The sequence below is a fragment of the Erythrolamprus reginae genome, chromosome 9 (assembly GCF_031021105.1).
Source record: "Erythrolamprus reginae isolate rEryReg1 chromosome 9, rEryReg1.hap1, whole genome shotgun sequence".
In the NCBI taxonomy this organism is placed as follows: Eukaryota; Metazoa; Chordata; class Lepidosauria; order Squamata; family Dipsadidae; genus Erythrolamprus; species Erythrolamprus reginae.
Window position 1 is genome coordinate 53,587,110 of NC_091958.1, and position 25,076 is coordinate 53,612,185.

The 25,076-nt window shown below is 42.4% G+C and overlaps 2 protein-coding genes across 11 annotated transcripts in view; both read right to left on the reverse strand.

Moving 5' to 3' along the window:
* Nucleotides 1-1,105: 1,105 nt before the first annotated feature.
* On the reverse strand, nucleotides 1,106-15,648 carry LOC139172335 (cytochrome P450 3A29-like). Of its 3 annotated transcripts, none has more exons than XM_070761345.1 (13): nucleotides 15,517-15,648; nucleotides 12,745-12,838; nucleotides 10,762-10,814; nucleotides 9,959-10,058; nucleotides 9,373-9,486; nucleotides 9,052-9,140; nucleotides 8,713-8,861; nucleotides 7,581-7,708; nucleotides 6,091-6,163; nucleotides 4,982-5,142; nucleotides 4,282-4,508; nucleotides 2,197-2,359; nucleotides 1,106-1,722 (listed from the first exon to the last, which is right to left on the reverse strand). In XM_070761345.1, the coding sequence occupies exons 1-13, from the start codon at nucleotides 15,588-15,590 to the stop codon at nucleotides 1,627-1,629; spliced, it is 1,521 nt and encodes a 506-aa protein (XP_070617446.1). In that variant the 5' UTR covers nucleotides 15,591-15,648; the 3' UTR covers nucleotides 1,106-1,626. The 3 variants fall into 3 exon arrangements, with proteins under 3 accessions (XP_070617446.1, XP_070617447.1, XP_070617449.1); XM_070761346.1 differs by having other exon boundaries at nucleotides 15,513-15,635; XM_070761348.1 differs by lacking the exon at nucleotides 12,745-12,838 and having other exon boundaries at nucleotides 15,517-15,635.
* A 1,127-nt stretch (nucleotides 15,649-16,775) lies between these two features.
* LOC139172333 (cytochrome P450 3A29-like) overlaps nucleotides 16,776-25,076 on the reverse strand; it is a 106,532-nt gene continuing 98,231 nt past the window's right edge. For all 8 annotated transcript variants that reach the window (XM_070761323.1, XM_070761327.1, XM_070761328.1 and 5 more), the window contains exons 10-13: nucleotides 23,896-24,056; nucleotides 22,541-22,767; nucleotides 19,097-19,259; nucleotides 16,776-17,795 (exon numbers count right to left, since the gene is read on the reverse strand). In XM_070761323.1, the coding sequence (XP_070617424.1) occupies nucleotides 17,700-17,795; nucleotides 19,097-19,259; nucleotides 22,541-22,767; nucleotides 23,896-24,056 (647 nt within the window). In that variant the 3' untranslated portion in view covers nucleotides 16,776-17,699. The remainder of the gene's footprint in view (nucleotides 17,796-19,096; nucleotides 19,260-22,540; nucleotides 22,768-23,895; nucleotides 24,057-25,076) is intronic.

The window sequence follows — 25,076 nt, forward strand, 5'->3', positions numbered from 1 at the left end:
TCTCTCTGAGTTGAGGCAGACAGGGTTCCCTTGGGTCCCATTTGTTGGGGGTCAAGGGAAAGGGAGGGTCTTGCCTTCTCTTTCTGCTCAAGATCCCCATGGACAATTGGGGGCCCATTGTGGGACACAGAATGCTGGACTCCATGGGCTTTGGTCCAATTCAGAATGGCGCTTCTTATGTTCTTATGTTCTCTCTGTCTTTCTCCTTCCTTCCTTCCTTCCTTTCTCCCTCCCTTTGAGTTGAGGCAGGCAGGGGTCCCTTGGGTACCATTTGTTGGGGGTTGAGGGAAAGGGAGGGTCTTGCCTTCTCTTCCTGCTAAAGATCCCCATGGACAATTGGGGGGTCACTGTGGGACACAGAATGCTGGACTCGATGGGCTTTGACCCAATTCAGAATGGCGCTTCTTATGTTCTTATGTTCTCTCTGTCTTTCTCCTTCCTTCCCCCCTTCTTTCTTTCTTTCCTTCCTTCTTTCCTTCCTTCCTTTCTCCTTCCTTCCTTCCCTCCTTCCTTCCTCTTTCCTTCCCTCCTTCCTCCTTCCTCCCCTCCTTCCTTCCTCCCCCCCTCTCTTTGAGTTGAGGCAGGCAGGGTTCCCTTGGGTCCCATTTGTTGGGGGTCGAGGAAAAGGGAGGGTCTTGCCTTCTCTTCCTGCTCAAGATCCCCATGGACAATTGGTGGGCCACTGGGTGATACAGAATGCCGGACTTGATGGACTTTGGCCTGATTCAGCAGGGCTCTTCTTAGGTTCCTATCTTTCTCCCAAAATAGAAATCTTTACCTTCAGGCCTAAACTTTATTATGTCTCAGAAGGCGTTGTGTAATGGAATGTGGTCACCTTGTATGTCGAGCATTATTCCATGTCTTGAGAAATGGCATCACCTTTTTACCAAGGGAACCCTGAGGCAGATCACAAGGAGATGCAGTAGGAATTTTCTTTGGCAAAAGAAGAATGAAACTTAGCCATGACTCAGAAACCTGGGCTGGTGCACCACGTGGGCCCTTGCATGTTTGTGGCACGAGTGACTCAAAATCAAGTGATGTGTGTATTAAGTAAGCAGATTAATCTCACAAGTAACTGGCACACCCAAGTTCCTTGAAAACAGCGTGAGAAAGTGACGAAACAAGCCTTTAATTCTACACATTCAGATTGCTGCAGTTATGTGACATGAACGTACAACAGGAAGGTAGGACGGAAGGAAGAAGGAAGGAAGGTTAGAAGGAGGAAGGAAGGTTAGAAGGAGGAAGGAAGGTTAGAGGAAGGAAGGAAAGAAGGTTAGAAAAAGGAAGGAAGGTTAGAGGAAGGAAGGTTAGAAAAAGGAAGGAAGAAAGGTTAGAAAAAGGAAGGAAGGTTAGAAAAAGGAAGGAAGGTTAGAAAAAGGAAGAAAGGAAGAAAGGAAGGAAGGTTAGAGGAATGAAGGTTAGAAAAAGGAAGGAAGGTTAGAAAAAGGAAGGAAGGTTAGAAAAAGGAAGAAAGGAAGGTTAGAGGAAGAAAGGTTAGATAAAGGTAGGAAGGAAGGTTAGAGGAAGGAAGGAAGGTTAGACAAAGGAAGGAAGGAAGGAAGGAAGGAAGGAAGGAAGGAAGGAAGGAAGGAAGGCACCACTGCCTCTTTAGAGCCTCCAGAACATCTACTCCCCATGTTTCACAACAACTCTGGGTACCAACTTCAATATGATGGGCTTCTTCGTCTTGAGGAATATTTTATCATCCAACTCCAGGGGGATCTTCCCCATTGACCGAAAGAAAGGGAGATAGAAAACATCAGAGGCATGGAGTTAAACAGAAGTGACTACTAAGAACCATGTTTTACATAAATGCCTTTTCCTAGGTCTACGCAATGCCTTGGATGTATTTTGTTTAATGCAAACACTTCCCCCCCTCCCCAACCCCACTGTCTCTGTAGCAATTGAGAAAGGCTGTTCTGTTCCACTCTGTTCTGAGCACCAAAACTCTATTCTCAGTTACGACCTAGAAGCAAAACGTAGGCATTGGAGAATCACACACACATACACACACAACATGAAATAGGCTTCCCACCCCAATAATATGTCCCTGTCTTTCCAAAGAGATCTTCCTTTCACATTCTTCATCTCCATGTGTCTTTAAACAAGACATAGGCATCAGATGGGGAATTGGTTGAGTAAACTCTTTAGCAAAGGAGGAGGAACCAGCTTCCAACCCCAACTTGTAAAACTCACCGGTGTTTCCTTGCAGGTTTGAAAGCGAAACCTTTGCAGTGCCACCACCAGGCCCATTTTCAGCACCAGGAGGGCGAAACGCATCGCGATGCAATTCCTCGGACCGGCTCCGAAAGGGAGGAAGACATACGGGTCACGGCTCTCTTTGTTCTCTTTGCTAAACCTGTTTGCAAGTCGGAAAAGAATAATGGCTGAGTAAAGATACTGTTCCCAATACAGTAGAACCCCGACTTACGAGACTAATTGGTTCCGGAAGGAGGCTCGTAAGTCGGAACGCTCGTATGACAAAACATTGTTTCCCATAGGAAACAATGTAAAGTCAATTAATCCGTGCAACAACAACAAAAAACCGCTGCTGCCGAACGCGGAAGTTAGCGTTCAGAGACAGCTGCGAAGCAGCGCGCGTGTTTTAAAATGTGGCAGCCGGCCTGGGGGGCTCAGGGGCTTCCCCCCGAGCCCCCCAGGCCGGCTGTGACGTTTTAAAACACGCGCGCCGCTTTGCAGCTGTCTCCTGAAGCCGGAACGCTAACTTCCGCGTTCGGCTTCAGGAGACAGCTGCGAAGCGGCGCACGTGTTTTAAAAGGTGGCAGCCGGCCTGGGGGGCTTGCCAGCACCCCCCCGAGCCCCCCAGGCCGGCTGCAACCTTTTAAAACACGCGGGATACGAGCGCCAAGGAGCTGTCTCCTGAAGCCGAACGCGGAAGTTAGCTTTCGGCTTCAGGAGACAGCTCCTTGGCGCTCGTATCCCGAATGTGAGCTCGGGAGGCGAACAAAAATGTCGCTCCCCTCCCAGCTCTTATCTCGAGTAGCTCGTAAGTAGAGCTGCTCATATGTCGAGGTTCCACTGTAGTCTATATCTCAGTTCTGCAGCTAAGACACCCCTTTGCTCCTTTTCACCCCTGGACAAAATGAAATTGAAACACGAGGAGAGCTGAAACCCTTATTCCCCCTCCCAGCGAGATTGCTCTAGGGCAGAGGTAGGCAAAGTTGGCTCTTCTATGACATGTGGACTTCAACTCCCAGAATTCCTGAGCTAGCATGAGTGGTTCACGAATTATGGGAGTTGAAGTCCAACTTTGCTTACCCTGGCCCTAGGGCAAGGATTAGATGGGGAACAGTTAGAAGACTTTTTTATTTATTTTATTTATTTATTCATTTGTCCAATACACAATACATATGGAAGAGAATAGACATGAAGTAATATATAGTCTTTGGAGAGGGGCGGCATACAAATCTAAATAATAAATAAATAAATAAATAAATAAATAAATAAATATAAAGATAATATGTAAAAATAGAGGAGAAGATATATGAAAGGAAGAAAATATATATGATATATGAGATAAAGGAAAGACAATTGGACAGGGGACGAAAGGCACACTAGTGCACTTATGTACACCCCTTACTGACCTCTTAGGAACCTGGAGAGGTCAATCGTGGATAGTCTAAGGGAGAACTGTTGGGGGTTAGGGGTTGACACTATTGAGTCCGGTAATAAATAAATATTGAATAAAGTTTAATGTTTGGTCCAAGATGGAAGAAAATCTTGACTCTTTTGCTCAGACTGAAGACTGAGTCAAAACTGGGGATCCTGGCCATAGAGTGGAGCTTTTCAGCTTTCACAGACACATTCTGGGATGCTATCTCCACCTATTATGAAGAATTAAGGTTTCCTTTCTGTACCAATTATCAGAGTATTTTAGGATAGGAGTGGGCATAGCTGGGGTGATGGTCAACAGCCTAGAGTTATTATGTTGCACAGTCGAAGTTCAACCCCTTAACCTCCATTCATCCTTATCTGGTGCCAATTTAGTGTTGAACATGATCTGATTTTTGGTTGAGCAATAAATCTTCTGAACTGCAACTTAGCATATTGTTCTGATTCACTGCAGATGACACGTATATTTTTAATGATGCAAAGAGTTGCTTTAGTTTGGCAAGATTCTGTCTACAGGTGTGGAACCATAAAGAGACCTGTTGAGAAGTAGTTTCTGCTTAATTAATTTGGACTTCTTGAGGAATTATGCCCAAGAACCCTTGCCTATTAGGATATCCAATTAGCGGCAGCTAATTCCTCACAATGTACCTCTCAGGTCTGTACTCTTTGGGCTCAGGCCAATATTCGGGGATCCGATGTAGGAGAAAAGTGGGAATTACAACCACGGTCCCTTCTGGGATGGTCACTCCATGGATTTCCACAGTCTTTTTGCAGGCTCTCTCGAGTCGGTTCCCCGGAGGGTAAAGGCGGAAAGTTTCATTCACCACCATATCTAGATATTCCATTTTTTGGAGTGCATCATAGGTGGGAGGGGTCTGCACAAAAGGCCAAAACAAGACAAAATTAAGTAATATGGCATTCTAGTATATCTAGTATAGAAGACGTTAACCTGCATATAGATACATATGTTTGGGTGCATGGGTATTTATTTATTTATTGGATTTGTATGCCGCCCCTCTCCGGAGACTCGGGGTGGCTAACAGCAACAATATAGCAGTGTACAATAGTAGCCTGATGTTAGAAACAATTAAAAACCCATTAATATATATACATATATAAATAAAAGGTATGTACACACAAAGAGAGAGAGACAAAGAAAAAGACAGAGGGAGAGAGAGAGATTGAGACCAAGACAGACAGACACAGAGAGACAGAGAGGGAGAGAGAGAGAGGAAGAAGAAGGAGGAGGGAGGGAGGAGGAGGAGGAGGAGAAGAAGAGGAAGAAGAAGAAGAAGGAGGAGGAGGAAGAGGAGAGAGAGGAAAGAGTCGTTCCCAAAAAGAGTCTTACCTGATTGGGAAAAGTATCATTGATCTCTTGGTACAATTTCTCTTGGACATCGGGGTGAGTGGCCAGACAGTAAGACGTGAAGCTGAGAGAGGTACCGATGGTCTCATAGCCACCAAAAATAAAAACAATTGACTGGGCCAAAATCTCTTTGTCAGTTAAAGCTGCCGGAGGAGAAAGGAAAGGACGGAAGAAGTTTGTGAATGTCCACACGGCATTCACTCTCCGCACATATCTCGGATGGATTTGTGGATTTGATCTGGTTTCATCAACAATTCTAAGTATCTCTCTCCCTCTATCCCAACTTTCCTCTGTCTTTCTCTCATCACACAATGAACATCAGTAGCTGTGTTTGCTATCGCTATTTTTTTCCTTTTTTGAAGATGGGAACTATATCAACTCTTTTCCAATCCTCTGTCAGTTCCTCTCCTCTCCTTTCTCCTCTCCTCTCTCCTTCAGGCTTACCCCACAGAAGCCTCTCTTATTCTATCCCCATCTCTCCCTTTCAGGTGGGGAGAGTAGAATGTCTAACTCCCGAGCATGGAGTAGATTGTCTAAACTCCCAGTCTGCAGGCCGGGTGAGTCATACGCAGGTCACGCCCACTGGCAGTTGGAACAGAGTTCTTTTCAGGTGGGGAGGGGGAGTAGAGCGTCTAAGTCCTTAGCATAATGTCTAAACTCCCAGCCCATAGGCCAGATGAGTCACGCACTGGCCACGCCAATGGCAGTTGGAACAGAGTTCTTTTGAGGTGGGGAGGGGGAGTAGAGCATCTAACTCCTTAGGATAAACTAAGCTCCCAGCCCGTTGGCCAGATGAGTCATGCACTGGCCACGCCACTGGCAGTTGGAACAGAGTTCTTTTCAGGTGGGGAGGGGGAGTCTAACTCTTTAGCATCAGAACGTGTTAATATTAATATACGAAAAAACTAACGATCTGATGGTCATTTAAAAAAAAAACCCCCTTTCTTAGCAAACACCTAGAAGCCAAGGGGAACATACGTGTCAAGTTTCAAGTTTGTAGGCTGTTCATTTCTGGAGATTTCAGGATGATGCGCGAGTGGTATTTGGCCTTTGTATATATAGATTTTCAAAAGCAAGATCTGTAATTTTACCTTTCTCTGAATTTGGGTCCCCAGAGGCTGCAGCTTGAGCGTCCATCATGAGCTGAAGAAAATCAACTCGGTTCTGGAATGGTAGAGAAACCAAAAACTGTCATTGATGGTTGCAGTTGCTCACTGCAGATGTAGAAGGCATGTGAATGGTCCTCGTTTGTTTTCTTGTAAATGTTTCATTACCCAACTAGGGAACACCATCAGTGCTGGAAGAGAGTGAGGTTTCATTATCATCACAGCACTGATGGTGTTATGAAACAGCTACTACTTCAGCTAAGTGCTAGCTGTAGTTCAGCAGTTCAAATCTCACCACCCGCTCAAGGTCAACTCAGCCTTCCATCCTTCTCAGGTGGGTCAAATGAGGACCCAGATTGTTGGGTGCAATATACTGATTCTGTAAACCGCTTAGAGAGGGCCACAAAAGCACTATGAAGTGGTATATAAGTCTAAATGCTATTGCTATTGCGACCTAATTTGGGTCATGGAACATTTGCAAGAAAACTCAGAGAGCAACAAGGAGCTGGCATGTCAACCTGAGCTACAAATATTCTCCTTTACCAGAAGCTGTTTGAAATGCAAGACAAAGTTCCGAATCCTGCTTAGAAAAGCCTATAAAAAGGCCTTTTATACTTCTATAATTATAAATTTTATAACTCTTATTGAATTATAAAATGGAGGAAGAAATAGTAAAAGGTAATGTGATAAGTTGGGCAAAAAACTTTGGCCACAATATTAATAATAATATTAATAATAATATTAATAATAATAATAATAATAATAATAATAATAATAATAATAATTTATTAGATTTGTATGCCGCCCCTCTCCGAAGACTCAGGGCGGCTCACAACAATAATAAAAGGCAATATAACAGTAGAACAAATCTAATATTAAAAGAAAAAGATATATAAAACCCCAACAATTAAAACCATACAACACATACATACCAAACATAAAATATAAAAGCCTGGGGGAGGTGTCTTTGTTCCCCCATGGGCCAATGGGGAAAAAACTTGGACCAATGGGGGAAAAAATTGGATCTTAGATTTGGAAAGAGGAAAACAGAGGGAAAAGAGGCATATAAATCCAATTAATAAAATAAAATAAATAAAATAAATATATAAATGTATATAATTCTAATTACAAGGGTGAATGAAAACAAACTTCTTAATTAAAGGAAGGGTTATGTAATGATATTGAAATAATAGATGCAATATTTATTATTAGAGGTAATGAATAACTGATTACAGTGATAGACAAAAAACTGTAAAAGAAATAGTTTAATCTACATGTATGTACTTAGAAATGTGACATCGAAGCAATTCACCGTACGAAAAAGTGATACAAAAGTTTATTTGTATTTTATTTGTTTGGTTTGTCTTGTACTGTTTTAAGTTTGTATTGTAATGTTTTACATGTTTTTTTTTAAAAAATATATTCAATAAAAATTTACTTTGAAAAAAAGAGAGAAACAAAAAGCCTAGACTGACCGTGTGGTCCTTCTTTTGTCGACCTTCTTTGATTTTTCTGAAGACCTCCAGGAAGAAATCTATGGAAGACTTGGTGAACATGCTAAAGTTGAGCTTTTCCAACACTGGGATAAAGAATGGGAAAAGGACTGGGGAGAGGTATAGAGAGAAAAGCAAGCAGATTATTTGGGTGAACACAACCAAGCTGTAACACAGCAGCAAGAAAAACCCGTAGGTGGTCTCCATGAGCTTTGCCAAGGAGAGATTCTAGCAAAATTGTAGTTATACGTGATGGTGACAATCATGATTGAGGCAGCCTAAAACTTTTCCAGTAAATAAATAAATAACATAAAATGAGAATCTCAGATACTGAAGAGATAGTGTGAGATAGTGGCAAAACCACAAAACACACACTTTAGAAACATAGAAGATTGACGGCAGAAAAAGACCACCTGGTCCATCTAGTCTGCCCTTATACTATTTCTTGTATTTTATCTTAGGATGGATCTATGTTTATCCCAGGCATGTTTAAATTCAGTTACTGTGGATTTACCAACCATGTCTGCTGGAAATTTGTTCCAAGCATCTACTACTCTTTCAGTAAAATAATATTTTCTCACATTAATTTAAACTTTTCCCCAACTAACTTCAGTTTGTGACCCTTTGTTTTTGTGTTCACTTTCCTATTAAAAAATCTTCTCTCCTGAACCTTATTTAACCCTTTCACATATTTAAATGTTTTGATCATGTCCCCCCTCTTCCCCTTCTGTCCTCCAAACTATACAGATTGAGTTCATTACGTCTTTCCTGATAAGTTTGATGCTTAAGACCTTCCACCATTTTTGTAGCCCGTCTTTGGACCCATTAAATTTTATCAATCTCTTTTTGTAGGTGAGGTCTCCAGAACTGGACACAGTATTCCAAATGTGGTCTCACTAGCGGGATCACAATCTCCCCCTTCCTGCTTGTGATACCGCTAGCTAATTTCTGATTTCTCTTTCTCCTCTTTTCAACTAACGTTTACAGAAAGATAAAAAAAGAAAAGTAGAAGAAGTTATGGGAGGGAACATGAGAATTTTACAAAAATATCTGAATCCTCCCTAAAAATGTCAGGTATAAAGGGCGACCTTTGTGGCCCATATAGACATCTTACCAGCCAAGATTATAACAGGGCTATAGAAGCTAAATCCGAGGATGTCCTTCATGTGCACAACAAGTGGATCATTGGGATGATTGAGGGAATCAATGTTGACACTGAAGGAGCAGCTGGTTACCACATCCAAGCTGTAGGCTGAAAAGATCCTGGAAGGAATGAAGAAGAAGCGTAGCATAGAGGTTCAACCATTGGAAGCCCCCTCGTGATACATTCAACAGACGATCTCAGGGGATCCTTCACAGTTGCACGAGGGATCCCACGTATTATGGAAACTGCAAATCCACTTGTATATGTTTCGATTACAAATTCCCAGCCAATCTCACAGATGTTACTCACAGCTTCATATCTACGGTTTCCTCATTCTCCAATTTCTTCTGAATGTTCTTCTCCAAGATTTCGTTATAATGGTTGATGATGGGCATCATCTGAAAGGAAGACCAATGGACAAGATGCTGAAGACACTTTGTAGAACGAAAGCAACAAGTCAACCCAGACAGCTATTTTCAAACCACTACTTCAACCTGGATTATAAGTGTGCCGTTTGTTTTATTTCTAAAACAAACTGTGTAAGTTTGTGTGTTGTGTAATTGTTTGGGGCTTCGGCGCTGGGACAGAACCCTTGAGAAGTCCAAAAGGCCTCCAACCCTCATTTCTTACCTCCTTCAGCCTCCCACTGGTGAAAGTGGGGGACAAGGCATTGCGAATCCTCTTCCACTGTTCATCGACCACGACAGTTAAAGCTGTGTCCAGACTTCCATTCAGACCAAAGTCCTGAATAAGGTGAAATATTAAGGAAATAAAAACAGATATATCTATTCATCTCTCTCTCTATTATTTCTCTATCATTATCAATATCTATCTACCTATCTATCATCTGTCTGTCTGTCTGTCTGTCTGTCTGTCTGTCTGTCTGTCTATCTATCTATCTTACCTACCTACCTAATCTATCTATCTATCTATCTATCTATCTATCTATCTATCTATCTATCTATCTATCTATCTATCTATCATCTATCTATCTATCTATCTATCTATCTATCTATCTATCATCTATCTATCTACCTACCTACCTACCTACCTACCTACCTACCTATCTATCTATCTATGATTGAGGGAGACCTTGGACCCAGGGCCAGCCCAACACCTAAACCACAATACTAGGCTTGTTCTTCTTGGTTCCCCTGATGGCCTTTTATTTCCCCACCCCAGCAAAGTTCTCACGACTTCAATTTTGGATACCTACCCGGCGATTGGTGAAATAAGTATAGAATTCTTTGACCATGATGGTTTTAATGAGGGCAGGATCCAAAATGACCATCACAGGTTGCCGGCCATCAAATATTCTAATAGTGAAAATAAAAAACAGATGTTTTGAAATGTAGGTTTTCTCTTTATGAGAAGACAAGATCAAAGCTTCCTATTTTCTGGCTGCCCAATTGGCCAAGCAGAGACGATTGTCCTGAGGGCTGGTTCTCAGCTCAAAAGGGACGTGAGGGCTCCTTGGTGGCTCTTTGAGCTTGAGTGTTTTCCCGCAGACATTTCAAGACTCTTCCTCCTCTTCCTCCTCCTCCTCTTTCTCCTCCCTCCTCCTTCTCCCCCTCCTCCTGCCTCCTCTTCCTTCTCCCCCACCTCTTCCTCCTCTTCCTCCTCCTCCTCCTTCTCCTCCCTCCTCCTTCTCCCCATCCTCCTCCACTTCTTCCTCTTCTTCCTCCTCCTTCTCTTCCTCCTTCTCCTCCTTCTCCCCCTCCTCTTCTTCCTCTTCTTCCTCCTCCTCATCCCCTTCTTCTTCCTCCTCCTCCCCCCTTCTCCTCCTCTTCCTCCTAACTCCTCTCCCTTCTAGCACTGATGCTATTCCCTAGTTGGGTCATGAAATGTCTCCAAGAAAACAAACAAGCTCAGAGAGCACCAAGAACCCTTCACTTCAACCCTGAGCTACAGGTATTCTTCTTTAAGGGCTTGTCTTTTTCATTGTCTTTGATTTGGGGAAGCTGCGGTGGTTGTTAACTGTGAGGACCTTCTGGAGGTGACATTCAACAGGTGACTTACCCCCAGATCTTGCCGTATTTCTCAAAGCATCTTTGGTCATAGTTCAAAACACCCTGTTGAATTAAAGAAGGAGATGTGTGTGAACTTGGCAATGCCACCCTTTCTCCAGCAAAGACTGGAAGAGTTTAAGAGGCTGTTAAAAAATGCTTCAGTCCGCACATCTTGAACCTTTATTGATGTGATGTGATGGTTAAACCGAAACGGGGACCATAGTTTCAGAATGAAGACCAAGGAGTTGCCAAAGAAAGGCAGATGGCTTTAGAGCTGGCCCTCAACTTACAACTGAAGCGAATGGTCATAAATTGAGGATTAGCTACACTAGTAGCCTTTTATTCTCCTCAATCTTTGGGGCCAAGAAGAGATGACACAAGTCAAAACCATCGTCCTCCTCCTCCGAGTTTTCAACTGAAAAGATCTAGTAGAGTGTTTAATGGCCAGTTGCCCTTCCTGTCACCAGTGTGAGAGGAGATATAAGGTCTCATTGAGCCCGGAGATAGAAATATCTGTCTCTACCTAGGATCGAATTCACAGCCTCCAGATTGTAAGGGGACAGCTGGACCTCTAGGCCAGAGGTAGGCAAACTTGGCTCTTCTATGACTTATGGACTTCAACTCCCAGAATTCCTGAGCCAATCATGCTAACTCATCACCTTGAGGCTCGACTATTGTAACGCTCTCTACATGGGGCTACCTTTGAAAAGTGTTCAGAAACTTCAGATTGTGCAGAATGCAGCTGCGAGAGCAATCATGGGCTTCCCCAAATATGCCCATGTTTCACCAACACTCCACAGTCTGCATTGGTTGCCAATCAGTTTCCGGTCACAGTTCAAAATGTTGGTCATGACCTATAAAGCCCTTCATGGCACCGGACCAGATTATCTCAGGGACCGCCTTCTGCCGCACGAATCCCAGCGACCGATTAGGTCCCACAGAGTTAGCCTTCTCCGGGTCCCGTCAACTAAACAATGTCGTTTGTCGGGACCCAGGGGAAGAGCCTTCTCTGTGGTGGCCCTGGCCCTCTGGAACCAACTCCCCCCAGAGATCAGAATTGCCCCCACCCTCCTCGCCTTTTGTAAGCTCCTTAAAACCCACCTCTGCCGTCAGGCATGGGAGAATTGAGATATTCTTTCCTCCGAGGCCTCTACAATTTATGCATGGTATGTCTGTATGTATGTCTGGTTTTATAATAAGGGGTTTTTAGTTGTTTTATTATTGGATTGTTACATGCTGTTTTTATCGCTGTTGTTAGCCGCCCCGAGTCCACGGAGAGGGGCGGCATACAAATCCAATAAATAAATAAATAAATAAATAAATAGATAGATAGATAGATAGATAGATAGATAGAAAGATGGATAGATAGATATAGATAGATAGATAGATAAATAGATAGATAAATAAATAGATAGATAGATAGATAGATAGATAAATAGATAAATAGATAGATAGATAGATAAATAGATAAATAGATAGATAGATAGATAAATAGATAAATAGATAGATATATAGATAGATATATAGATAGATAAATAAATAAATAGGTAGATAGATAAATAGATAAATAGATAGATAGATAGATAGATAGATAGATAAATAGATAGATAGATAAATAAATAAATAGATAGATAGATAGATAGATAGATAAATAAATAGATAGATAGATAGATAGATAAATAGATAGATAGATAGATAGATAAATAAATAGATAAATAGATAAATAGATAAATAGATAGATAGATAGATAAATAGATAGATATATAGATAGATAAATAAATAAATAAATAAAATAAACTCAGGAATTCTGGGAATTGAAGTCTGCATGTCATAGAAGAGCCAACCCCTGCTCTAGGCCACCGCACCACTCTTGACACAAGCAACAATGTCCCCCACAATTTAAGAAAGATAAAGAAAGAAAGACCCCCTTTTCCCCAAACTCTTTGGGATTCTGTGCAAGCTACTCGGATGCGAAAGAGTGCAACACACTCACATTCCGATATCCGTGGAAAGTTCCGATAAAAGGCAGAGGTCTTGGACCAGGGATTCCCAACTTTTTAAACACATTATACGGCCAGATCCCATAACTGGAAAAAAACCCAAAAGAAAACAAAAGAACATCAGTGGGATAATCTTTTTTACTTTTCTTTTATTTCTTCTTTTATTAGATTTCTTTAGGCAGGGCAAGAAGCAACGGATGGAAACTGATCAAGCAGAGAAGCAACCTAGATATAAAGAGAAATTCCCTGACAGTCAGAACAATTAGTCAGTGGAACAACTTGCCACCAGAAGTTGTGAATGCTCCAGCACTGGAAGAGAATGGGCAGTGATTTGTCTGAAATGGTACAGGGTTTCCTGCCTAAGCAGGGGATTGGACTGGAAGACCTTCAAGGTCCCTTCTAACTCTGTTATTCTAGCTTCCTAATGTTGGAGGGATCTAAACAAGGAAAGCTTGGCAGGTGAAGAAGATCAGAAGATCCACCATCCCCACCTTGAAGGACAGAAAATATGTCCTTGATGTATAGAATGGGGATGGTGAGCTTGACAGAGCTTTGCAGAAACGGTTTCCTAGATCAGTGATTTTCAACCTTTTTTGAGCCGCGGCACATTTTTTTACATTTACAAAATCCTGGGGCACACCACCAACCAAAATGACACAAAATGACACCCTAAGACCCTCTCCTCTTTTTCCATCCCTGTCTCCTCTCCCCCTTGTGTGTGTGTACACACTCTTGAGCCATTTCCAAAAACAGGTGAGACCTGGGGTTTTTCTCTCTTTGGTTGCTTTTTATCATATGCTTTAAATCAAGAGTCACTTCTCTCTCTCTTTTGTTTCTCTCTCTTTCCTCTCATTCTCTGTCTCAATCATTTTCCCATTTCTCTTTTTTTCCTCCCCTTTTTGCTCATTTATCTCCCTCTCCTTTTCTCTCTTTCTCTTTCTTTCTTTCTTTCTCTCTCTCTTGCTTTCTATCTCTTTCTCTCTTTTCTTTCTCTCTCTTATTATTATTATTATTTATTAAATTTGTATGCCGCCCCTCTCCGTAGACTCGGGGAGGCTCTCCTGCTTTCTCTCTCTCTCTCTCTCTCTCTCTTTCTCTCTCTCTCTCTTGCTTTCTCTCTCTCTTTTCTTTCTCTCTCTTGCTTTCTTTCTCTCTCTCTCTCTTTTCTTTCTCTTTTCTTTCTCTCTCTCTCTCTCTTGCTTTCTCTCTCTTTCTCTCTTTTCTTTCTTTCTCTTGCTTTCTTTCTCTCTTTCACTCTCTCTTGCTTTCTTTCTTTCTCTCTCTCTTTCTTTCTCTCTCTCTCTCTCTCATCAAAAAGTTGCGAGACCAGAACCTGAGCTTCCTTCTTTGCGGCACACCTGACCATGTCTCACGGCACACTGGTTGAAAAACAGTGTCCTAGATAACATTTCCTAGATAACTGTTTCCTAGATAATAGGGGCTAAATTCCTTTCAGTCCAGAAAGGAAATTAGCACTTGGAAGATGTTCAAGTAAACAACTCCCTGTTATATAAGGAGGCAGCCCAGCACAATTAGACTTGCAATGACCTGTTTTCACAATTGATCTTCATAAAAGTAAATTTTGCCTCCCAGTGCAGTTTATTTCATGGTCCAGTCTTACTAACAGGGATGGCACAGGGAGAGGATATGGATTGTGCAACTACCTGGATACAACAGGGCCTGCAGTTTTGGTTTGGTTTTTTTTTAGAAAACTTTATTAATTTTTGAAAACATTTTCTTTAAAAACAACGACATAATCATACTTTTAGTAATTCTGCATTGATTCATAAAGAAAAGAAAAATAAACAATTGCATTTCATCAAATCATTATTTCTTTAACACAATAGTCAATATAGTTATATATTCCTTACAATTGCGTAATTTTTATATCTTTTTATTTACATATTTACAATCTATATTGCTACTAATTCTGACTGTTACCTCTAACCCACCCTGAGTCCTCGGAGAGGGGTGGCGTACAAATCTATTTTTATATTATTATTATTATTATTATTATTATTATTATTATTATTATTATTATTATTAAATTTTCCTGTTTGTTTGTACACTGTTTCATAATACAGTGTTCTGATTGCTTTTGACCTCTTAGTTCCAATGTAAGTTTATCCATCTTGGAACAATGGTAGATTTTATTTATTATTGCTTTTTCTGGAGGTATCTCAGTGTCTTTCCAAAATTGGGCAAAGATGATCCTAGCCTAGGTCACTATATGCAATATCAGATATTTTCCTCCCCCCTCGCTATAATCCTTTTTAAGGCTCTGCCGTTTTTTGGTCACCTATTTGATTGCATATTCTTTTCCAGATAGCTCAAAGTCTCTTGCAATAGAGTAAGAGGAAAGTGTCAGAAAGAAGGAGGGAGGAGAGCAAAGCAGGGGAGAGAAGAGAGAAAAAAAGAACAGAACAGAAGAAACAGGAGAGCAGAAGAGGAGAAGAATGGAAAGAAGAGAGAAGAGAGGAGCTAAAAAGGAAGGGGTGAGAAGAAGGAAAGGGGAAGAAAGGAAAGGGGAGGAGAGACCAGGAGAGGAGATAAAAGAAGAAAAGAGAAGAGGAGTAGAGAAGTTTAATAGAAAAACAACAACCCTAAAATCAAATCAATCACAGCTGAGCAGAACTGCAATCGAATAACCCGCTCCACCTTTGCGTTTTTACGCACCGAGCGCTCTAATCCCGCCTCTGCCCGGCAACTCCGGGGAGGCCCCCCCTTTTTGCTCCCCCCCCACGGACTCCCCGGCCCCCACCTACAGCACCAGCAGGCCCAGGAGGAGCAGGGCGAGCGCCCAGGTTTCCAGCGCCCAGCCGAGGACCGGGTCTCCCATGGCGAGCGCGGCTGCGTAGCCTCCGGCGAGCTTGGCAACTTCTGAGCCGCCGCTGGAAGGAATTTGTAGCCGCCCTCGGAGAGGAGAGGAGCCAACCCCGGGGCTCCTCCTCGGGACGGCCCCCTGGGACTCCTGCCCGGTAGGATTTTTTACAAGCCCTGCAATGCCCGGCCTGACCAGGACTAGCTAGTTCTAAATGGAGAGGCTTCCTCCTTCTCCTTCAACTTAATTCTTTCTCCTTTCTCTTTCTCTCTTCCCTTCCCTTCCTGTCTCCTTCTCCTCCATCTTCTCTCCCTATTCCTTCTCCCCCACCATCATTCCTTCTCTTTCTCCTTGTCCTTCATTGTCTTGTATCGTAAGATTTTTATTAATATTGATTGTTCCTTCATTGCTTATTTGACCCCTATGACAATCATTAAGTGTTGTACCTCCTGATTCTTGACAAATGTATTTTTTTCTTTTATGCACACTGAGAGCATCCGCACCAAAGACAAATTCCTTGTGTGTCCAATCACACTTGGATAATGAAGAATTCTATTCTATTCTATTCTTTCTATTCTATTCTTTCTATTCTATTCTATTCTTTCTATTCTATTCTATTCTATTCAATTCCATTCTATTCTTTCTCCCCTCTTCTCTTCCTGTCTCCTTCTCCACCACCATCATTCCATCTCTTTCTCCTCTATTGTTCTCTTTCGCCCCTCTTCCCTTCCTGTCTCCTTGCCAAGGAGAGAGAGGGGTCTCCATTGAAATAACCAGTTTAGGTTAGAAGATTCCTTCCTCTGCAGGTTGTGGTCATTCTCCTTGGGCACTGTCCAGTTACGTTCAGCATTTCTTTTCTTTTTCAGAATCAGAGTACAGCTCTAAGGGACCTTGGAAGTCTTCCTATTTAGCGGTCAGATCTCAGCTACCACTAAATCCACACTTTAAAATCCCTCGAGCCACTAATTTGACCTGCTTAATTACAGATTGGGTGGGTGTGACTAGGTGGGTCATGTGACTGGGTGGCGTGGTCAACTCGATGTCACTCATTTCATTTCATTTCATTTATTAGATTTGTATGCCGCCCCTCTCCGCAGATTCGGGGCCTCCAAGGCCTCTACTCCAAGGCCTCTACTCACCTTTTCCCTCCCATCCACTCCTTGCCTGCCCTCCCAGGCTCCTTAGTGCCCCAAAAGGAAGCAGTTTATTTATTTATTTTCATTTTATTTATTTATTTATTTTAGTCGAACAAGTACCCGCATAGGATTGTAGTTTGTATAAGCATAAGTAAAAAGTAACGATAAATAGTAGGACAGGGATGGTAGGCACAATGGTGCTCTTATGCACGCCCCTTACAGACCTCTTAGAAAAGGGGGGAGGTCAACTGTAGACAATCTGAGGTTAAAGATTTTGGGGTTTGGGGAAGAAACCACAGAATCAGGTAATGCGTTTCAGGCGTTGATCACTATTGCTGAAGTCGTCTTTTCTGCAATCTAGTTTGGAGCGGTTTACGTTACGTTTGAGTCTATTACATTGTCGTTTGTTGTTGTGGTTGAAGGTGAAGTAGTCTCTAACAGGAAGGATGTTTAGGTATATGATTTTATGAACTACTGTTAGATCAGATCGGAGGGGACGTAGCTGTAAATTGTCTAATTGGAGTATTTCAAGTCTGATGGAGTAAAAGTGTTTTGTTCCGAGTGGAGGAGTGAAGAACTCTTCCTGTGAAATATTTCTGGACTTCCTCGATTGTATTTATGTCTGATATGCAATGCGGGTTCCAGAAAGGTGAGCTGTATTCTAGAATTGGTCTGACAAAAGTTTTGTAAACTCTGGTTAGCAGTTCAATGTTTTTGGAGAAGAAGCTATGTAAGATTAGATTAACAACTCTTAATGCTTTTTTGGGGCAATGTTGTTACAGTGGCCTCTGGCACTAAGGTCATTGGATATGAGTACTCCAAGGTCTTTGACAGAGTGAGGGTCATCCACAAGAGTTCATTTCCACCAAGTTTGGGAAGGAAGGAAGGAAAGAAGGAGGGAGGGAAGGAAGGAAGGAAGGAAGGAAGGATGGAAGGAAGGAAGGAAGGAAGGAAGGAAGGCACCACTGCCTCTTTAGAGCCTCCAGAAGGTCTATTCTTCTTGTTTCACAACGACTCTGGGCACCAACTTCAATATGATGGGCTTCTTAGGCTTGAGGAGTCCTTTGTCTTCCAGCTCCAGGGGGATCTTCCCCATTGACCACAAGAAAGGGAGATAGAAAACATCAGAGGCATGGAGTTAAACAGAGGTGACCTACTGTGTTTTACATACATGCCCATTCTCACTTCTACGCAATGCCTCGGTTGCATTTTGTTCAACTCACACACTTCCCCCCTCACTGTCTGCGTTGCAATTGACAAAGGTACTTTACTAGGGGTCTCACTAGACATAGAAGCAAAACCTAGGCATTGGAGAATCACATACACACAGAGATACAGGGCGTCCTGCAAAAGCCAGGCCCACAGTGTGGTAGTAAAAATTTGGGTAGCCCTTCACTGACCCTTCACTCCTGGTCGGGGCAGGCCTGCCAGTTGTAGGAGAGCTGGAAGCAAGAGGCAGAGTGAGGCATTGTCCACCTCCCTTTGGGTTGTTTTAGCCTCTGCACATGCGCAGAATGCTTTTTAATTTTAATAATAATAATAATAATAATAATAATAATAATAATAATTTATTCGATTTGTATGCCGCCCCTCTCCGTAGACTCAGGGTGGCTAACAACAATGATAAAAACAGCATGTGACAATCCAATAATAAAACAACTAAAAACCCCTTATTATAAAACCAAACATACACACAGACATACCATGCATAACTTGTAATGGCCTAGGGGGAAGGAATATCTCAACTCCCCCATGCCTGGCGGTATAAATGAGTCTTGAGTAGTTTACGAAAGACAGGGAGGGTAGGGGCAATTCTAATCTCTGGGGGGAGTTGGTTCCAGAGGGCCGGGGCCGCCACAGAGAAGGTTCTTCCCCTGGGGCCCGCCAAACGACATTGTTTAGTCGACGGGACCCGGAGAAGGCCAACTCTGTGGGACCTTATCGGTCGCTGGGATTCGTGCGGTACCAGGCGGTTCCGGAGGTAATCTGGTCCAAAGCCATGTAGGGCTTTAAAGGTCATGACCAACACTTTGAATTGTGACCGGAAACTAATCGGCAGCCAATGCAAGCCGATTTTCAGTTAAGACATAGAAACAAAACATAGAAGAATCTCTCTCTCTCTCTCTTCACTCTGTTGTGAGCACCAAAACTCTATTCTCAGTTAAGACATACAGGCAAATCTTAGGCATTGGAGAATCACACCCACAAACACCCACACCCACACACACAGAGGACTAGGCTTCTCATCCTGATAATATGACCCTGTCTTTCCAAAGAGAGCTTCCTTTCACATTCATTCCCTCCATGTGCGTCAGATGGGGAATGGGTTGAGTAAACTCTTTAGCGAAGGAGGAGGAACCAGCTTCCAACCCAAGTTGTAAAACTCACCGGTGTTTCCTTGCAGGTTTGAAAGCGAAACCTTTGCAGGGCGACCACCAGGCCCATTTTCAGCACCAGGAGGGCGAAACGCATCGCAATGCAGTTCCTGGGACCGGCTCCGAAAGGGAGGAAGACATACGGGTCGAGGGTCTCTTTGTTCTCTTTGCTAAACCTATTTGCAAGTCGGAAAAGAATCACGGCTGAGTAAGGCTACTCTTCCCAATAGTCTGTACATTTCTGTAGCTAAGATACCCCTTTGCTCCTTCATCCCTGGATAAACTGGACTGAGATCAATAAATGTTTGCTGAGAGAGATCATTGGAGTTCAGTGGCTAAACTGTTGTGGTGGAATGCAGCCTGGATTCCCAGGAGGGAGGGGCTGCATTTCAGAGGACCAAGAGACTGAAATCTATAATGTTTGGTTGGCGGGAAGGGAATTAAGAGAATTAAGGTTGCCTTTCTGTACCAATTATCAGAGCATTTAATTGATGAATTGATGAATTGATGAATTGATGAATTGATGAATTGATGAATTGATGAATTGATGAATTGATGAATTCATCAATTCATCAATTCATCAATTAATTAATTAATTAATTTGACTTCTATGCCACCTAATCCCGTGAGATTCAGGGCAGCTTACAACAATATAAAACACAATATAATACAATAATAGAAGAAGTCAATATTAATATTAAAACTAAACATATTAAAATAATAAAAAAAACAAAATCCTCTTAAAAACCCACAACAATCCAATCCATCAACATACATATCTAACCTATCAACACAAGAGTGGACATAGCTGGAGAATTGGTCATTAGCCTAGAGTTATTATGTTCCCACGGTCTAAGTTCACCCTTATCCGGTGCCAATTTAGTGTTCATTAGAGTTTTGGCTTGAGCAATAAATCTTCTGAACTACAACTTATCGTATGTTCTGATTCTCTGCCCCTGACAAGTATATTTTTAATTTATTTATTTATTTATTTATTACTTAGATTTGTATGCCGCCCCTCTCCGAAGACTCGGGGCGGCTCACAACATGTAGAAACAAATCATAAGCAATCAGACAAATTTAAAATATTTAAATATTTAAAAACCCCATATGCTAACAGACACACACACAGACATACCATGCATAAATTAAATGTGTCCAGGGGGAGATGTTTAATTTCCCCATGCCTGACGGCAAAGGTGGGTTTTAAGGAGTTTACGGAAGGCAGGAAGAGTAGGGGCAGTTCTAATCTCTGGGGGGAGTTGGTTCCAGAGGGCCGGTGCCGCCACAGAGAAGGCTCTTCCCCTGGGGCCCGCCAACCGACATTGTTTAGTTGACGGGACCCGGAGAAGGCCCACTCTGTGGGACCTAATCGGTCGCTGGGATTCGTGCGGCAGGAGGCGGTCTCGGAGATAATGATGCAAGGAGTTGCTTTAGTTTGGCAAGATTCTGTCTACAGGTAAGGAACCATACAGAGACCTGTTGAGAAGTAGTTTCTGCTTAATTAATTTGGACTTCTCGAGGAGTTTTGCCCAAGAATCCAATTAGCATCCAATTAGTGACAGCTACAATGTAGGTCAACGGGAGCTATCTCTCATATTTTGACCCACCCATACGGTTCAAGGAGAGAATCTTTTCTAAATGAAAAAAAAAGGTAGATTAAATATAATTCCTTTCATGTACTTTTACTCTTCTACTTCATGTGGCTTCATTCCAGCTGCCCTGCAGTTTTTCCCTCGGTTGTTGGGACATTAAACCGAGCCACTGTCTCAGCTGCTACAATCAGCTTAGGCATCATTTTCTCCCATGGAGTTAAGTTCCACGCAGTTTATGGATGTGGATCATAAAAAAGGCCCTGCGTGACTTTGTAAATGTCAAAGAATGATCCGCGTCTCATTTGAGATGTTACAACCAACACAGACTTCAGAAGATAATCAGAACTGCAGAATAAAACAATTGCTGCCAACCTGCCTTCCATTAAGGACCTGTACACTGCACAAGTCAAAAAGAGGGCGGTGAAAATACCCCTCGCATCCTGGACACAAACTGTTTCAACTCCTACCCTCAAAATGTCTCCACAGAGCCCTGCACACCAAGACAACTAGACACAAGAACAGTTTTTCCCAAACGTCATCACTCTGCTAAACAAATAATCCCCCCAACACTGTCAAACTAGTTACTAAATCTGCACTACTATTTCTACTAGTTTTTTCTCATCATTCCTATCACCCATTTCCTCCAATGTATGACTGTATGACTGTAACTTGTTGCTTAAGATTTTTAAATAATATTGATTGTTTCCTCATTGCTTATTTGACCCCTATAGTTATATTTTTGTAATGTCTGGTACATTCTTGTCGTTTTTATCAGTCATAGAAACATACAAACAGAAGACTGACGGCAGAAAAAGACCCCATGGTCCATCTAGTCTGCCCTTATACTATTTCCTGTATTTTATCTTACAGTGGATCTATGTTTATCCCAGGCATGTTTAAATTCAGTTACTGTGGATTTATCTACCACGTCTGCTGGAAGTTTGTTCCAAGGATCTACTACTCTTTCAGTGAAATAATATTTTCTCACGTTGCTTTTGATCTTTCCCCCAACTAACTTCAGATGGTGGCCCCTTGTTCTTGTGTTCACTTTCCTATTAAAAACACTTCCCTCCCGAACCTTATTTAACCCTTTAACATATTTAAATGTTTCGATCATGTCCCCCCTTTCCTTTCTTTCTTTTTTTCATTCTTTCTTTTTTCACAACCTTTTTGTGGATTTATGGAGTGGTTGGTCTGTAGGTGTCTGTCGTGCAATCATGGGCTACTGCCCCCATGGGGGGACGGGACACAGTGGGAGTAGTAAGTTTATGCACTATTTTTTTAATACTTAATAGTTTTTAAAATTGTCCTTCCTTCTCTAGTACCTTAGTTTCATCCTTAATCACTTTTAAAATGGGAAATAATTAAACACTATGTTTTTACCCATAAATGCTTGAATCATTTTAATCATTATCTAGAACGGAACTTTTATAGCGATTCAAGAAAATTGAGCTACTTGCCTAATCTGTTATCATACTGGACCTTGTGGGTTCAGTGTAAAACCTTAAAATGTGACTGTGCTCGTCAACAAATAATGCTGTCTGTCATTTGTCCTTTTTGTGGCTATTCAAATAATAAAATTTATTCTGGTTTGGTAAGCCATTCCCACCCAGTCACATGACATTTAAGCCACCCCCTGGTCACATGATTGTCAAGCCACTCCCGCTCAGTCACATGACTGGCAAGTCACTCCTCCCTAGTCACGTGACCCTCAAGCCACACCCACAAAATAAGCCATGTCCACAGTGTGGCAGTAAAATATTGACAGCCCATCACTGCCATAGTGGCAATTTTTACCACCTCTGGGTGGCCCCACACCGAACCCTAACCCATCCGCTTGCCTGGTGTCCCTCACAACATACCTCTCAGGTCTGAACTCTTCGGGCTCAGTCCAATATTCGGGGAGCCGGTGGAGGACATACGCCGGAACCATAACCACCATCCCTTGTGGGATGGTCATCCCATGGACTTCCACGGTCTTTTTGCAAATTCTCTCAAGCCGTGAACCCGGAGGGTAAAGGCGGATTGTTTCATTCACCACCATATCTAGATATTCCATTTGATGGAGTGCGTCATAGGTGGGAGGGGTCTGCATGAAGAGCCCAAACAAGACAAAATAAAGTCATATGGTGTTCTCATATATAGAAACATGGAAGATTGATGGCAGAAAAAGACCTCCTGGTCCATCTCGTCTGCCCTTATACTATTCCCTGTATTTTATCTTAGGATGGATCTATGTTTATCCCAGGAATGTTTACATTCAGTTCCTGTGGATTTACCAACCACGTCTGCTAAATGTTTGTTCCAAGCATCTACTACTCTTTCGGTAAAATAATATTTTCTCACGTTGCTTCTGATCTTTCCCCCAACTGACCTCAGATTGTGCTCCCTTGTTCTTGGGTTCACTTTCCTGTTAAAAACACTTCCCTCCTGGACCTTATTTAACCCTTTAACGTATTTAAATGTTTCGATCATGTCCCCCCCTTTCCCTTCTGTCCTCCAGACTAGACAGACTGAGGTCATTAATTCTTTCCTGATAAGTTTTATGCTTAAGACCTTCTGTGGAGATTCCTGTACTATTATTATTATTTTCCGCACGAATCCCAGCGACCAATTAGGTCCCACAGAGTGGGCGTTCTCTGGGTCCCGTCAACTAAACAATGCCATTTGGTGGGACCCAGGGGAAGAGCCTTCTCTGTGGCGGCCCCGACTCTCTGGAACCAACTCCCCCCCAGAGATTAGAATAGCCCCCACCCTTCTTGCCTTTCGTAAGCTTCTTAAAACCCACCTCTGTCGTCAGGCGTGGGGGAATTAAGATATTCTTTCCCCCTAGGCTTCTACAATTTATGTATGGTACGTTTGTATGTATGATTGGTTTTAAAATAAGGGGTTTTAGCTACTTTAGTATTGGATTGTTGCATGTTGTTTTTACCACTGTTGTTAGCCGCCCCGAGTCTATGGAGAGGGGTGGCATACAAATCCAATAAAATGAAATGAAATGAAATTTTCATTATTATTTATTAGATTTTGTATGCCGCCCCTTTCCGAAGACTCAGAGCAGAAGATAATAAAGCTTGACCGCCCCTCTCCAAAGACTATAGACAGAAGATAATAAAGCTCGACCTCTGCATGTGTAGGTCTGGTTGTTTGTGCCTGGCAGCTCCTAAAACGATTCACCCACAACTAAGAGTCATAACCCCCTCCAAAAGGGTCTTACCTGATTGGCAAAAGTATCATTAATCTCTTGGTACAATTTCTCTTGAACATCCGGGTGAGTGGCCAGACAATAAGACGTGAAGCTGAGGGTGGAACCGATGGTCTCGTAGCCACCAAAAATAAAAAATATGGACTGGGCCAAAATCTCTTTGTCTGTTAAAGCTATCGGGCGAGAAAGGAAAGTACAGAAGATCAAACATACGGCATTTGTGATCAACCACACTGTTTTTCAGTGATGTTGTAACTTAGAGCAATCACTAAACAAACAGTTGCAAGTCAAGGGTTAGGTTTTATTCTTCCTCTCTTCCAGCGTCCCATGTTTAAGCATCACTTGCTAATGTTTATCTTGAGGTCATCCATGTGCATTAATATGCCCCAAGCAACCTTATATGTATATATATTCAGAAGCAATGGCAATAGCATTTAGACCTATATACCCACGTATCTACAACACTCCGTGGCCTGCATTGGCTGCCGATCAGTTTCCGGTCACAATTCAAAGTGTTGGTCATGACCTTTAAAGCCCTACATGGCATTGGACCAGAGTACCTCCAGGGGAAGTTGATTCCAGAGGGCCGGGGCCGCCACAGAGTTGGCCTTCTCCGGGTCCCATCGACTAAACAATGTCGTCTGGCGGGCCCCAGCCTTCTCTGTGGCGGCCCCGGCCCTCTGGAATCAACTCCCCCCGGAGATTAGAACTGCTCCCACCCTCCTTGCCTTTCGTAAACTACTTAAGACCCACCTATACCGCCAGGCATGGGGGATTTGAGACACCTTTTCCCCCAGGCTTATTATAATTTATGTTTGGTATGTATGTGCTGTTTGGTTTTCCCCCAGGCTTATTATAATTTATGTTTGGTATGTATGTGCTGTTTGGTTTTTAATTATGATAGGGTTTTTAGGTTTTTTTTAATATTAGATTTGTGCCAGTATAATATTGTTTTTATCATTGTTGTGAGCCGCCCCGAGTCTTCGGAGAGGGGCGGCATACAAATCTAATAAATTATTATTATTATTATTATTATTATTATTATTATTATTATTATTATTATTATAATAATAATAATATACTGCTTCATAGTGCTTTTACAGTCCTCTCTAAGCGGTTTACAGAATCAGCCTCTTGCCCCCAACAATCTGGGTCCTCATTTGACCCACCTCGGAAGGATGGAAGGCTGAGTC